A 15,862-nucleotide genomic window follows, 5' to 3' on the forward strand; every position below is an offset into this window, starting at 1 on the left:
TCAGAAAATATTACATTATGTTCTTAAACTTAAAAAATCAAATCAAAATTTAACTAAACAATGTTGTCTAAATAAAAAGTCAAAATTGTCTAGCTGTCTAAATTAGGGAAATAATAGTGCTTTATTACATACTCGAATTTCTTTTAGTAGTTTCAGAAAATTATGAACACCCCCTTGAAATTATTCTGCGTACGCCACTGCTGGATAGAATATTTTTAATCAAACTAAGAACAACTATGAACTCTGAAAGTGGGCATAGAAAACTATCAGAATATATGATCGAGAAACAAAGGAAAAAATTAGAAATTTCAAATATGTAAAGTGATGAAAATTACTCGAGCCTCTGAAATTTATTTCAGAAGAAAATGTTTTTCAGAACATTTAGGTGATTAGTTTTTGTAATTATTTTTAATAAATGGGCTGAAATCTGATAACAAGAAATAATTGATGAATGGCAAAGCATTTGAATGTGAATTGACTCCATTAAATTGTGTTACTATTATAAACCAGGCATACATTATTTTCTATTCAATTAATTTAGAAAAATATTTTACATGTACAGTTTTAAGAATTTTAATTACCTTTTACAGAAAATCAATTGAAAAAAGTCTTGCTTTAAGTTTTACATTTAAAACTTCAATAAATATTTTTTGTACATGATAATAAAGTTTAAAACTTACTTCTGCAATACTTTTGGTCTGGTGTTCAGCGACAGCTCTTATTCTGTTTACCCAAAATTGTCTTTCCTTTGCATCATTCGCTAGAAATATTTAAAAATTACACGGTTCATTAAGGGAAAAAAAACCTAAAATTCTATAGATGTAATAAAACAGTAAAATATACCTTTTAATTTATAAACTTCTCCACAAGCAGCATTTATAGAAAAAGATTGGCCATCTTCATCACTAGGTGAAACTACTGCCCCCTGAAAATGACACAGTTAAAAGTAATTTGGAAAAATCAGTGAGCTGCTCTCCAAAAAAGTTTTATTCTTTGACAGAGATCTAGAAACTTTTAAAAATCCATTGAAATAAAAATTGAAAATTCTAATTGATTTTATATATTCCTTAACATTCATTGAGAGATAATTTTTAAACTTTCTTTTTAAGGGCTAAACAACGTATATGTAGGAATTAAGGAGTAATACTTTCAAAAATAAAATTAATATTCAACACTGTGTCCTAAAACGATGGAGAAAATGAAGAAATGAAAGTTTTATGCATTGATTTCATATATGTAAATAAATAAGTTCAAAATGTAGAGAAAACATGGAAAAATTACAGAACAATGAAAAAAGGGAAAAAGAAAAAAAAATCTGGAAAATAAAGGATATAACCAAAGCTCACTTACAAAATGCTACTTACATGATAGGGTAAGCCAACCAGTGAAGGAACATTTCATATATATTGATTAAAAATAAGAATTTGGAAGTTTTTCTTTAGATTGATTGGTAACAATACCTTACTGCCAAACAATAGGAAGTCATCTAGCAATGTTTTGGATTACCTGGTCTTCTCTGGAAAAATTTTTGAATTTGTTATTATCTCTGCAACACCTTGTTTCTTTGAAAAAATTATAAGGTGAGTGTTTGTATTTATATGTTTGAAGTGGAATTAATTGCATGCATTGAAGTTAGGTTTTATTCTTTTTAAGTATCATAGCATAATAAAGTACTGAGATAAGGAGGTGTTTATTCATTGGATCAACAAACGCTGAAAAACCAGTGAAGGAACAAGTGTTCCTTTACTGGTTTTTTTTTCTAAGTTAATGAAAATAAAAGATAAACTTTAATTTTCTTGTAACTTTAGTGATGTTCCGCATCAAAAGTATGTTAAAAATACGAAAAACAACTTCTAACCAGTGAGGGAACAGGCATGTTCCTTTACTGGGCATAGATTTCCCAGTGAATGAACAGTATGTGTTAATATGTTGACACTTTAATTTTCAATTCATGATTACAAAAAAAAGTTAACATTTTCCAAGTATTTATATGTTATAATTTCAAGAATAGGCTTGTTTTTAAATATTTGTATGGCTTATAAATTCATAAAGAGCATTAAAAAATAACCAAAATTAAGTGTTCCTTTACTGGGTGTTCATTCACTGGTAAGAGCTGTTCCTTCACTTGGTCTTCTTACTACTTGTTATTTGAACCTCCAAAACTTTAAAACAATATTATGTAAGTTCTCTACAATTTTTTTACATAATTTGCAATTAGTAACAAATATGCTGACACTGTCATTTAACTAAAATAACGAATTTTGAAATTAATATGATTTTTAAAAGGCAAACGAAGCTTAAGTGCTCCTTCACTGGTTAGTTTACCCTATATGAGTTTTTGTTATTTTTTAAATTTTAACATCACATAAAATTGATGATGTAGTTATGTCATGAATAAAGTATTGACAAAATGTTAGACAGTTCAGTCACATGCTATTCAAGGAAAAATATAAAAACACTTTTAACTGATACTAGAATGTATGATTCTTAAACTAAGGCTAGACATTCTAACATGGTAAGAAAGGAATAAAAAACAAAATAATTTGACAAAATAAATCAAGTCTAGTAAAAAAAAAACTTTAAATTAAAACGAATAATTTTATAAAAATTCATTATTTTAAGACCTTAAAATTAAATTAATAAACACTTTTCAAACAGCTGATCATTAAAAGAAAAATTTTGAGGAAAATTTTTGGCCCTGTGAATAAAAATAACATATTGTGAATACTTTACAACCATGAGCTCTACAACAAATCTAAAGTGCCCAACATCGTCCAAATCATTAAAGCATATTGCACAAAATGGCTTTGTCACTTCTAAGATTAGAAGCCCTCAAGTCTGCAAGGAAACTGACTTTTGGCAAACCCTCTGGCTCTAAGAAAAGAAGCTACCCAACCACCAGGTGGCTGGACAATGTCGAAAGAGACCTGGGAGTGTTAGATGTCAGAAATTGGAGAACAGTGGCCTTGGATAGACAGCAATTTCAGAAACTGACTGGGAGGGTTTTTGTCTGTTCTAGGCTGTAGTGCCGAAGAAGAAGAATAAGTACTTTCAGACTAGTTAGACCTTTTATTGATCACATTTAAACTAATGTTTTATGCATACTCTTGATAAAATAAAGCACTTTAATCTACTTACGGCTAAAAATATTGCTCCTCTGGGACGTTTTTTCTTAACTTCATCAAGCTATAACAAAAAATATATAATCAGTTTCGGAATAAGTTTATATAATTTATGGTTAAAAAATTAAAATCATTAGACTGCGAAAAGTGTATATAAAACTCTTTAAATATTTCAATTTAATAATTTTTTTTACAACTAGTTGAGCTATTTCAACATATGCACTCAGAGACCTGAAAGCTTTTTTTAATATGAATCACTCATACTATGTACTGATTTCAAAATACTGTACATAAACTTTACTACAACTCAAATATTTTTGTCTTAACTTTACATGTACAACTAATATAACTGTAAAATTAAAATAATCAATTTACCATTAAATTTCAATGTAATTACATTACTTAATTACTATTACATTATAAATAAATATTGTTATTTTTCATCTGTCTTAAAGCTTTTTGATCTCAATCAAGTACTAAAAGTTTTTGGTTTGAATACTGCGTATCATTCATGTTCATTTTATTACTTTTTTTACTAAACAAATCATATTAATTTTACTATACAATGAATAATAATTTTATTAGTGGGAGGTGAAAATAATAAATAACTTATGAAATGTCATTACAAAAAATCAAGGAAACAAGAATATTTGAGTAAGTAATAGGAACTAGGCCAAATTTTGAGAAATATTATTTTGAAATGAAATAATCTTTTAATAATCAATTTGTATAATACACTCTCTGTTAAGCAGTGTTTTTTCATTAGTTAACAGATTTTTTTTTATGAGGGCAGGAAACCTTCTACGACAGAATTTTGCAATACACCAGATTATTATTCATGTAGATCCAGTGACTGCGGAAGTACCTCAAGAGTGGGGGGGGGGCTCTCTCTTTCTCCCTGTATGTATATATATATATCCGTATTAATCGGGTCCGAATTATCTGAACCTCACAAAATGGTAATCAAGAATTTAAACTTGTAATTTTAATATCATGATTCCAATTGTTTTAAAATTGAAATAAAATTAATACAAGAAATTAATACCTGTAAATTAATCTATCATTTAACAATATATTTTTTCATTCTGCTTGACTGCTTTTTTTAAATTCTGTTTGCAGTGACATTTGAAATCAAGAATTTCTCATCAGTCAGCAATGGATGGTATTTTCAATATAAATGTAAACAGTAACAATCTCAAGCTCAATACCTGCTCTAGTTCCGGATGGAAAGTTTGCAACCGCTTACTACAACTTATTCTGAGAGGCGATATTTTCAAACCAATAGTTTTGTTTTCAATAAAAGAAGTAAATTAGGTAATTTCCGAGTTCAGATCTGCAGTATTTCACAAGATATTAATGTTATTAAGTAATTCTGGTCAGTTTGAAGTGAAAATTTGTTTTAGTTATTTATAGATATATCGTTAAAAAAGGTGACATGGTTGTAAGCTTTTGAATAATTCACTTTTTTGGCAGTCCTGATTTGGCCTCTTTCCATTTGTTTATTACTGTTTGTTCTTGCTGCAAACTGTGCACCCTCTTAGGTTAGTGTTAGCAGCTTTAGCATTGTAAATACAAGTATTGTTAGCATTGTAAACACAAGTAATAAGTAATCAAATACCACATTTGCAAGAGTCTCAAAACATAATGATCACATTGAGAGCCAGATGGCTTTAAAATACATCGGAAACAATATTCGGAAGTATAGGCGGTATGGAGATTGCAGCATTCCCTAGTGTAGAAAACACGATCCATAGGGACGTATATTTTCTTTGGGAGGGGATGAGTAAGGACCGCAGTTTTCAAGAAATGTTAAAGCTCGCTTGAAATAAAGACCTTTCTTTTCAGAATTCAGACACAAATAAATTATATATTTTTCTTTTTAATTATAAATTTGATAATACAAATGTTGAGTGAAAAATTGTAATCTTAAAAGGAGCTGTGTCTTCATTTATAAAATGTGAGAGGGATAAAGCCCCCTCTGCCACAGTCCCTGCATAGATCCTAAATGTAATCTAATCTTATTTAAATGCTGAATAATATTTTTAAAATAAACAAAAAATCACAATTTTAAATTAAGCTTTTACTAAGTACAAATTTGCATTTTTTGCTTAAGGAGACTCAATTAAAGAAACATTTCCAGATCTTGAGCTCAATTTAATCATAGTCAGGTTTCAGGTCAATAGTTTAAGAGTTAAAAATTTTTCCTATAAGAAACTAATAGAGAAAAATTAATGCAACAAGTCTTTTAGAACAGGGTGCATAGTCAAATTTTTCTACAAAAATAAGCACCTATCAAGTACTTTTTAAGAATTATATACATTAAGAAAATGCAAACTAATTTTCAAAGACTTTACATGATCATGATAAAACAACTAGTTTCTGACAAAGAACTCTTTTCTTGATTATATTAGCCACCATGATCGATAGATTTTTCGGTTTGATTTCAGAGGGTGGAAAATGAGCAATGAAATAGAGAATAGCTCGCAAAATGCAGCACAGTTGCACATGAGAGTGCTACATTCTCCCCGAACTTAGCTCAGTAGACGCACGTGCAGACTCGCAAGTATTTCATCAAACATGTATAATGATGGACCGATCGTTAGGCCGAAATCGATTGTGGTTAAATAAATTGTGAAAACGTTGAATAGAACAATGTGAAAAGCACGTTTTGCATAATATGTGGCGAAAATCAACACAGTAAAGAAAAAAAATCAGATTTTCAAAAAGGGAAAATTAAGCACTCTTTAAAAACACCTACTGAAAAAAAGCACCTTTAAGGGCTTTTAAAAAACAAAAAGCGGAAATAAGCACCTTTAAGCACATTTTAAAAACACTACGAACCATGTAGAAGAATAAGATGAAAAAGAAGAAGAAAGAAAAAGCAGCAGCGAAATTCAAAAACAGTAAACATTAAATTTATAAAAATAAACAAAAATCCCATGAGTGAAAATATCAAGAAGAAAATGGAATAATTACCATATAATATTCCAGAATTCCAGTTTCAGGTATGAGAATAAACCATCGGTACTGCCATCCTTTTACAACATTTGTATATTTGTAAAGTTGTCCCTCTAAGGGTCGGCTGTAAAGAATCATTTTTGGAAATGACTGCATGAGTTTATTGGTTTGCATTATACAACTTAAATACATATTATTTCTAAAGAGGGGTTTTGCTATACAAAAAAAAAAAAAAAAAATTTTTTTGTGCATTTAAAGTTATAAATCTTGAAGTTTAAACCCAGAAATATGAAATTTTAAACACTAGTTATTGTGTCATTAAAGAAATGGCTTCATAACTTATTGTCAAATTTTCTACAATAAAAAAAGATATTCAGACAGTGATAGGACCAGGGGTATGTCTCAAATTTTTGTGTTAAATTTAAAATAATTGTGAAGGGAGTTATTCAGGATGCGTAGCCAGTTTTTCAATCAAAAATAAGCACCTTTTAAGTACTTTTCAAGCATTCAAAAAATATTTTTAATCATTTTCCAAAAAAAATCATAATTAGGATCTGTGCAGTACTAAAAATTATTTTTTCTATCATTTAATGTACTTAATTTATATACATAAAATCAATAAAATTCAATAACATTTTCAAAAACTTTATATAATCATGATGATATAACTAGTTTCTGATAAATATTGCAGAGAAAATTGTGAAAATAATGAATTTTTTTGTAATTTAAAACAATCAATACGGCAAAGAAAAAAATATCTCTTTTTGAAAGAGAGAAAATTAAGCACTTTTTACAAACACCGAGTAAAAAAAGCACCTTTAAAGGCTTTTAAAAAACGTAAATCAAAAATAAGCACCTTGCACTTTTTAAAAATGCTACGCACTCTGTTATTTTATTAGTTAACAAATATTAAACTGTGAGGGAAATTACCAGAAATAGATGAATTTCGTGTGGAGGGGAGGAAGCTTCAAAGTCTATTACTGTAAAACTTCTATTAGGTGAATTTACAGTAGTACCTATTACTACAATTAATTATCTTACATTATCCAAACTGGAGTGTATTGAAAAACAAAGTAACATCTGGACCATAGTTGCTTAACTGTCAGATTGCGGACCACCGCTAGTAATATTTATATGAGAATTAACATAAATTTTATTTATATTTAATTAGATTGAGGTTCAAAATATTTTTCATAGAAAGAGTAGTTATGTAAGAGTAGTCAGAAATAAAATGTCCAAATGCCATAATTTAGGAAATATAAAAATTACACTAATAGTCCAAATTGCCAACCTAATTGGTTCTCGATAAAACACTGATATATTTTTATTTTATTAGTTTTTCAATTGAACTGGGATGAAAAATGTTGCTTTAGTCTATATAATGTTTATGGCACTCAACAAAAAAACACCAACATATATTACAATAATGTTGACAACATTAAAAAAGACTACTTCCCAGAAATTATGATTTGCAAATTTTACACAGCGATATGAAAAACCTTAGGAATGACGTTATGTTTATGGATTGAACTGATGACATATTTGTATTCATGAATAATAGTCAATCATCATTGTGATTATGAGAAATTGAATTGTAGGTAATTTAAAGTTACATATAAACTTCTCGGGTATGTTTAGATACAAATGATTCTCTAAACTTAGTAAGTCAGATACTGAATATTCTACTATACCTTATTATTTGAAGAAAACATTTCAGATATATAATTGATAAAATTGTTTAACAAAATACTTAAGTATTAATTATAAAAATATAAACACAAATAAAATGTTATCAGATGACAATGACGGAAAAGTAGAAAAAAAAGTAATAAATTTGTTTCACTTATTTTATTTTAATAGTAACTGACAGCATTAAAAAACAATTTACTTTGATTTACTACATTTTACTCTTGCAGGCAAGTAACTTAAACTATATCATAAAAGTAGCTTAGAATTTAAATAAAAGTTTGTAAAATTAAAATTTATTAATTTAATAAAAAAAAATTGGTTTTGTTTTAAATAATTAACATATTTGTAGAACTTACCTCATTTTATTTCTTTCTTGAGCATCTAGTTCCTGCAAAAATTAAATAAAGCAAATGTTACTAACTTCCAATGACTTTATAGATAAGATAGGTATCATCAGATATTAATTAAATTGGGTCTACAAATTAACTATCATCTTTCATAACTTAAGATTTAACAATATCTTCTTAAATTTAATTAACAGTTAAAAAATAAAGCAATAAACTAAATTAAACAATAAACAAAATATTGATAGCTTAGCTTTCTTTAATAGTCTCTAAGAAAACAAATGAAATGGAGTGGTCTCAATGAGCTAAATAACTCTAATTTTACATAATTGAGTAAAGGACTTTTTTGTGAGATATAGTCAAATGACTAGGGTTCACACCAGTAATAAAAATTTTGTGGTCCAATAGAATCACCTAGGTAGTCATTTAGTGGTCTAAAAACTTGGTACACAAAATTGAGAAAAAATTTTTTTCTTCAAAACTTATAATTACATAATTTATGTTATGCTACCACATCAAAAATTATTAATTGCCATATATAACAGTTAAAAACCAAGTAAGTTATTTACCCTATAATGATAGCATTTAATGTAATTAAGTGAAAAAAAAAAAGCTAAATTAGTATTCGTAAACAGATTCAACATAGAGATTAAAAAGCTGAGACCAAATAAATGACGAAAACAGAGAAAGTAAGAAGTAACAAAATATTGTATTAAAAATAAATTATACAAAATTATAAAATTTTAAATTAAGTCATTTCTAAAAGATCAAAAATTATTTTATTGATGAAAAATTACGCTATCAGTACATGAATGTAAAGCATAGCAAAATATGTAAATTTGAAATTTAAAGATTTAATTAAAAAATTTTTGTACCAGACACTTCTAGTTAAATTAATTTGAATGAAACACATTAGAATTCCATACCAATTAAATTGAACAATAAAATTAGTATAGCAATTTTTTCAATGCATGGAATTTAATGCCAAAAACTATTGGTTCTATTTTGTAAATTTCACACATATTTCAAGGCAACATATTTGTAGCCCATGCTTGTGATTTTAGATACATTTGTAGAACATTTGGCGACAATTGTTGCCTTACTCGCATAAACCCTACAAATGACAAAAAATAAATAAATAATAGAATAAAAAAATAAATAAAAAGGTAAAAATACACAATAATTTTTCATTTTAGTTATCATTCCAATTTTAAAAAGAGAAATCAAGATAACATAAGACCTTTATTATTTAATCTTTGATTTGTGTAATATAATGTGCTGTTACAAAAACGCAAATTATTTTATTATTTTTAAGATCATACAAATTGGAAAATGATTCTAACATTGATCGTATCATTGTTACAAAATAAAATGTATATCATTGCTTAGTTGTTACAAATAAAATTTTGTAATTAAAGTAAAATTTTACCATTAAACTATTTACTACAAAGATTTAATACTTTGGTATGTAATTTAGTTGTACAGTACTGTTATATTGATAATAATGTAGAAGAAAATTTATACAATTATTTTTTGAACTATTTTAAAATAAATTTTTAATTAAAAACAGTAGTTATTTATTACTTATACAGATAAATATCCACTTTTACCAGATTTATTTAATGTCTTATAAAACAAATTCAGTCTAAATTGAGGATGTTACACTTTTTTATTATAGCTGAAACATTTGTTTAAGTTATATTACACCAAAAAACTAGTTTAATCTAAAAATAAAAAAAATGTCAACTGTGGCTGAACAAAATCTTAAAAATTTAATAGATGATTATAAATAAATGCAATAAAAAAACTGCTGCAAAAAAGGAAGAATATATGATTGCTGACTGAAATTTACGTTTACAAATTCTTATCTAATTTCAGATTATATTCAAGAATTACCATGTTAATGAAAGTAGAGGTAGACTGATATTAAATAATCGTTTCTAATAAAATGTTTGACAGAATAATTTTTACTTCAAGCATGGTGAATGTAACTTGATTTTATCTGCTTGCACCTAAGTAAGAAAATAAGAGGAAGAAATTTAACATCAAAGTTGAAGAAAATAACAAGGAAAATATCGGCGGGTGATTGAAGAAACCGATAAGGAGATAATAGGAAGACCCTGGAGTTCCTGATTATACAGGTAAACAACATTTGATTTAATTGAAAAGGAAAAACGTAAAAGATATCAATGACAAACGATCGAAGATAAAAAATGTAAACAACCCATCCCAGTTATGCAATGAAAATTTCACTGATACAGAAACAAGGTAATTGACTTAATTATGTTGATCGTTAAAGAATAAACATTTTTATTTTATTCTTCTTTTACTTGAGCTTTTTTCATTGCTGTCATAAGAGTAACTTTTTCATCTTCAGTCAATTCAGGAACATCGTTAATTAATAAATTAATACTTTCGTCTGCTTTTGACGAATTCGCCATAATACGTGACTACATTGTTGCCATTTTTCAAATTAAAACTTGAAATACAATGTTAAAATAAGGGATTACCAGTTCAGGCATTGCTTACGGCGTTTAAAAGAATAACTAGAATTCTAATAGATAAGCTTTGCGGAAATAAGCTATCAAAAACGTATCGAAACATTTTATTTTGAGCTTAATTTCAAATTTTGAAACAGTGGTTCTTTCTTTATTATTCAACATCGAACTGCATGCATGTTATACTAATCAAGAGATGCAGTTTATATATTTTTCAACAGTTTAAACCTAGTAAAGATTTCCTGAGCTGTTTGTATAGCTGGTAAGTATTGAGGATATTTCCTTTTGTTTTTCAAGATTCATAAATTCACCCACCTTTTTTAGAGATGTTATTTATTGAAGTAAACGTCAAAACAGTTTAGTTATTTAACTGCTTTAGTGAATATTCTTAGATATTATCAAAAAAATTTTTTTTCTTGCAGTAAAAATTTGGAATTTTTAAAGGTTAAGCAAAATAAAGTTAAAAGCTAAGCAAGAAGAGAAAAGATATATAAGAAAGAATAATTAAGATTTTCTGTATATATTTGTACGGAAAGAAATTGGTTTAGTTAATTTTTTTTTTAGGTTATTTGAAAATATCGCAAAAAGAGGTGTTATTTGCAGATATAATTTCTTTCTTCATTAATGCATTAATTTTCTCGGTAAGTACAGATGTTAAATGAAATAAAGAGGTTTGGTTTAAAACATTCCCACACTAAACAGAACAAAATTGAAATAATCAGAAGTTTCGAATGAAAAGATAATATGGAGAAATATGCTGCTATTAAAAATTTTGTTTTATAGTTATTGGTCTTTAACAAATACATACTAAATTCAAATAAGGCAAATACTTAAATGAATAGGCATAGATGAACGCCTCACTTGCTTAATCAATTAACGCCATAAAACAAAAGGTTGATAAAAAGTCTGATAAATACAGACTCTTGAAATAAAACACCCAGAGAATTTCATTAGTGGCTAACAATTTTTTCTCATTTAGTGATATAAATACTTATTATTAGAGATATTTGTTTTGAATAGTCAGGAGCCAATCAAGTGCTCTGAAATTAATTTTAGAAATAAAAAAAATGGTGTCAGTTGATTTGCCAAGTGAAAAAGAAATTATATTCATGCAACAAAAGTGTTTGCTATGAAATTTAAAAAAAAAAAAAATTATTTGTGATGTTGTCCAAAGGGAAGAAAAGCTTTATTTTTAAAATGTGTGAATTTAAAAAAATATTTCAGTCTCATTTGACTGTAATCCGAACTCATACACGTACGTACACAAAAAAAATAAAAGTTGTGATTTATGCAAACAGAATTCTCACTAACATATCGTAACAACAGATATACATTATTCTAAGAAAAAAAATAGCACTATTTGTAAAAAAATTTTTTTATATTAAAGAGCAATTCATGCTGCATAGTGAACGGTAAAAATTACAGCAGTCAAAATCATTCAGTTAGGCAAAGAATTTTGATTTATAACCGTCGTTGAACAGCCGACTCAATTTTGTGTTTAAAACTATTAATGTTCAACTCCGTAGCCTTGTAATTTCGAACCCAGTTCAGAAGACAAGGGAACTCCTGGATCAAGTATTGGGAGACACTTGTCTTCCAGGACTTTTTTGATGGAACTAACCCGTATTTGCGTTGCATGAAGAGGAAAACCACACACGGTTAGCCTGATGGCAAGGGGAGTCTAACTCATGATCTGTCTACTACTGAGGATATTTTGCGCCAGTACTATGGTTGGTGCGGAATTCGTATCGACCTGCCATTGATAGGATTCAAACATAGTCAGTGGCGGATCTACTTAAGGGCTTNTAATTAAACAAATTATAACTCAAATAAATAACGACGACACAAAGTATTATTGAAAACAATGGGTGATATTTTGAATTAAAAAAAGTATCTAATATTAAAAAAAAAACTATAAAGTTGGCAACCCTGAGATCAATCAGCTCATGAATGTGCACGTCTATCGAACGGAACGGAGAATTCCCCGTCGCTTGTTTTGGTCAGTAGATTTTTTCGCGTCTATAACGACCGACGTAATTTTTCCCCCGCACTTCTGTTCTCGTCGTCAAAGTGACAAACTTGTTTAGTTTACTAATAAATGATAACTTAAAAGTTATAAAGACCTGACCTTTCTCTTATTTTACTTATAATTGAAAGTACATAATCAGTATAAGAAAATATTTCCTGCTCTTAGTTGGTAAGTAAAAAGAATTATAAATTATGTTTTTCTTGTTTTTTATGTATTTTTTCAATACTAAACGAACTTTTTAATCGATTTTTAATGATAATTTGTGAATTACTGCACTCATTACAAAGTATTAAAATGTGACGTGAAGAACAATATTACATCAATAATCTCGTTCCCTGTTTATTACCAGAAAATTATCCAGTTCATTGCTTATTTTCAGAAAAAGATCAAAGTCTTATTTTACAATATGTGTGGTAGAAAATATAAAAGTGGAGCTGAGAAACGGAAATTACAACTAGATGGAGAAAAAGAAAGAAAGAAATGTGCAAAAATTGAAACTTCTTTTAAATTAGAACATAAAAACGAGAATGAAATAGCTACAAATTTATTAACAAGCGAAAAGGAAGGGATCTTATCCAGAGCAAAAAATCGCAACACCAAGAAAAAAATACAAGTGATGAAAATGTGCAAAGTCTTGACTACCAGCAACCCTCTGATCCCACAGAAAATTATATTGGTGTTCAGCAANAGATAAAATATTTTAAGCACAGCCCTTTTTTTTCTTTACTTTCATTTCCTAAACAGAATTTTCTTCCTTCAGCTCTAAAAACTAGAAAATAGTTTTTTCTACGTAATATTTACTGCAATATGCATGGCATGAAAAATTTAGTACAAATTTGTCCAAGTAGCATATCAATTAAAAAATGGTTTAGCTATTCAAGATTAGTAGTGTAAAATAACTGAAGTCCTATCAGGTAATGCTCTAGGCCCGTGTTAAGGTCAACTTTGAAAATTAGAGAATATATTAAGTCAAAAAGATCAAAAATCATTTTTTTTTCATCGATAGTTACTAAATCCTTTTTAATTGTGTAGATTTTAAGCTTAAAAATAAAATAATGAAACAAGATAAATAAAAAATAAGAATGATATGCAGTAATTTTTATTCAACAACAAAATGAATACATATATACATTCATATATGTGAGTTCAAATAAATCAATTACAAATTTGAAATGTAAAATAAAACAATTATAAAATTTACACAAATTTGGAAGAACTAACGATTATTAACAATCTTGATTAGTTGATAAAGATTAAAATATTCCACAAAATGAATTTTTACTAAAAATGAACATAATGATTGAAGAGCTTGCTGGAAGGTACTAAGTCGCATCCTACTGAATTTAGGAATATAAGCTGTAAAAAATAAACAGGAGACCTACAGAACTGTTTTTTTTCTTTTACCCTGAGAAAAACTGCATTAATTAAGAAAAAGAAAACACATAATGTCCTTTAGAAGGAATGCTTAACCTTTTTTTAATAGGTGGGCTGCAAGAAAGAATAATTAGGCTTTCAAGGCCCAAATTGAATTTTAAAATTTTATGTCAAACAATAATAGTTGAACTATTCTTTAGTTGAATAAGAACATTATCAAACAATCTAAGTATAGTAAATTGTATAAATTTAGAAAGCATACATCTATAAAATATTTAAGTAACACATAGTTTTGCCCACATTGCCTTTGTTAATGAAAATAAAATTACAGCAAACATTTAATTTTTATAAATTATTTCATTATTTATATTGCACATTATCTCCTTAAATACATACGTTTTAAATATATTTTAAGCAAAAAATTTTCTAAAAAAATTTTAAATATTTAAACAAAATAAATAAAATTCATAACATTTGAATCTTTTGACACATACTTTGGCATAAATGCATTTATGACTTACAATGTTATAATTTCTACATTGTATGCACATTTTTAAATATTGTAATTAGTTTGAGCTTGATTAGTACGTAAAATTTTTTTTTTAATGAGCTATGTAATTTTTATACAATATTTGGTTAGAAAGTGGAGGCTGATCATTGGCCAGTTGAATCACATTGGAAATGGAGAAGAGGATCATTGACCATTCAAGGAAACATATGATCCTAGTTCTTTAGTTTGTGCCTTTTTACTCTATACTCTAGCTATTAAACCAAAAATATAGACGTTTTTAGGATTTCACTTCCACAAAGCTATTCAAATGTTTTTTTTTTTAATTTTCAAAAAGAAAATATTTTTTAATGTACAGTTCATGAAATTTTTGTTAATGATATGACAATATAAATGCTGTCAAATAAATGATTTTCAATAAATAAATTGATTTTTTTTACAGTAAAAGCATCAGTTTTATTATTTTGAAGATACAGTTTTTAAAATTTAACGATTTCTACAAGATGGCCAACAATAAGTATTCAATAATCACACTTTAGAAAAAAACAAACAGATCAACATTGCCTAGCTTTCATATAAAAGTTTGATAAGGATTCAATATTTTTAGAACACTGAAAACACAACTATTGCACAAATAAAATTAATTAAAAAAAAGATATAGATCAAATAAGATCACAGAAAGATCAAATAAAATTAATTTAAAAAAAAAGAAATTTTTTGAACTTCCATTTAAGAAAAATACAACCTTTTGAAAAATGTGCATCATGGCCATGCAAATATTTCAACAATTCATGCATAAAAGTGTTATTGAAACATAAATGAAAATAATCCATAACACAAATTCATACTGAAAATCCTCGATAACAAAGCAATTTTTTAAAACATAATGTTTGAAAATGAAAATGATTAAAATGCATCTTTGATACTTTGCAATTGACGAATTGCTAAATCAACAGGAAGATCAAAATCTAAAATAGTGAGTCTGTCTAAGGACTTCAGAGCATCTTCAAATCCTAAAATAGCAGATTTTTATTTATTTTATATTAATACAATGTGATGTCATTGAAACTAAATCTAAGTCATAGAAAAATAATCATGTTAGATAATATTTTAAGAAGTTGCAAAAGACGCATAAGTAATTTCAATAAAATTTTAAAGGCAAAAAACTAAAATGAAATTAAGTTAGTAGGGCAATGAATATTATCATTAAAGTGCTAAGTATAAATTATTTGCGGAAATTAAAGAACGGAAGTAATCATAACTTCAAGTTCATTAACCAAATAGTAATAGATTTAAAAAAAAATATTTTACACTTAGAATCTTAGTAATTCACATGTTAG

General features: G+C 27.1%; 2 protein-coding genes across 5 annotated transcripts in view; both read right to left on the reverse strand.

The window, feature by feature from the left end:
* The window catches only part of LOC107446101 (oxysterol-binding protein-related protein 11), a 36,926-nt gene extending 26,343 nt beyond the window's left edge, over positions 1-10,583 (reverse strand). Inside the window, exons 1-6 of one of the 3 annotated variants that reach the window (XM_043044992.2) lie at positions 10,444-10,583; positions 8,126-8,157; positions 6,099-6,204; positions 3,139-3,186; positions 844-925; positions 681-760 (exon numbers count right to left, since the gene is read on the reverse strand). In XM_043044992.2, coding sequence (XP_042900926.1) covers positions 681-760; positions 844-925; positions 3,139-3,186; positions 6,099-6,204; positions 8,126-8,157; positions 10,444-10,554 — 459 coding nt within the window. In that variant the 5' untranslated portion in view covers positions 10,555-10,583. Of the gene's footprint in view, positions 1-680; positions 761-843; positions 926-3,138; positions 3,187-6,098; positions 6,205-8,125; positions 8,158-10,009 lie in introns of all 3 variants that reach the window. The other 2 variants (XM_043044994.2, XM_043044993.2) reach the window with 2 other exon arrangements.
* A 3,140-nt stretch (positions 10,584-13,723) lies between these two features.
* Positions 13,724-15,862, reverse strand: part of LOC107446102 (RUN domain-containing protein 1) — a 32,107-nt gene continuing 29,968 nt past the window's right edge. For both annotated transcript variants that reach the window (XM_021148823.3, XM_071180031.1), the window contains exon 17: positions 13,724-15,535. In XM_021148823.3, coding sequence (XP_021004482.2) covers positions 15,429-15,535 — 107 coding nt within the window. In that variant the 3' untranslated portion in view covers positions 13,724-15,428. The remainder of the gene's footprint in view (positions 15,536-15,862) is intronic.

Source organism: Parasteatoda tepidariorum, chromosome 4, assembly GCF_043381705.1.
Source record: "Parasteatoda tepidariorum isolate YZ-2023 chromosome 4, CAS_Ptep_4.0, whole genome shotgun sequence".
NCBI classification, from domain to species: domain Eukaryota; kingdom Metazoa; phylum Arthropoda; class Arachnida; order Araneae; family Theridiidae; genus Parasteatoda; species Parasteatoda tepidariorum.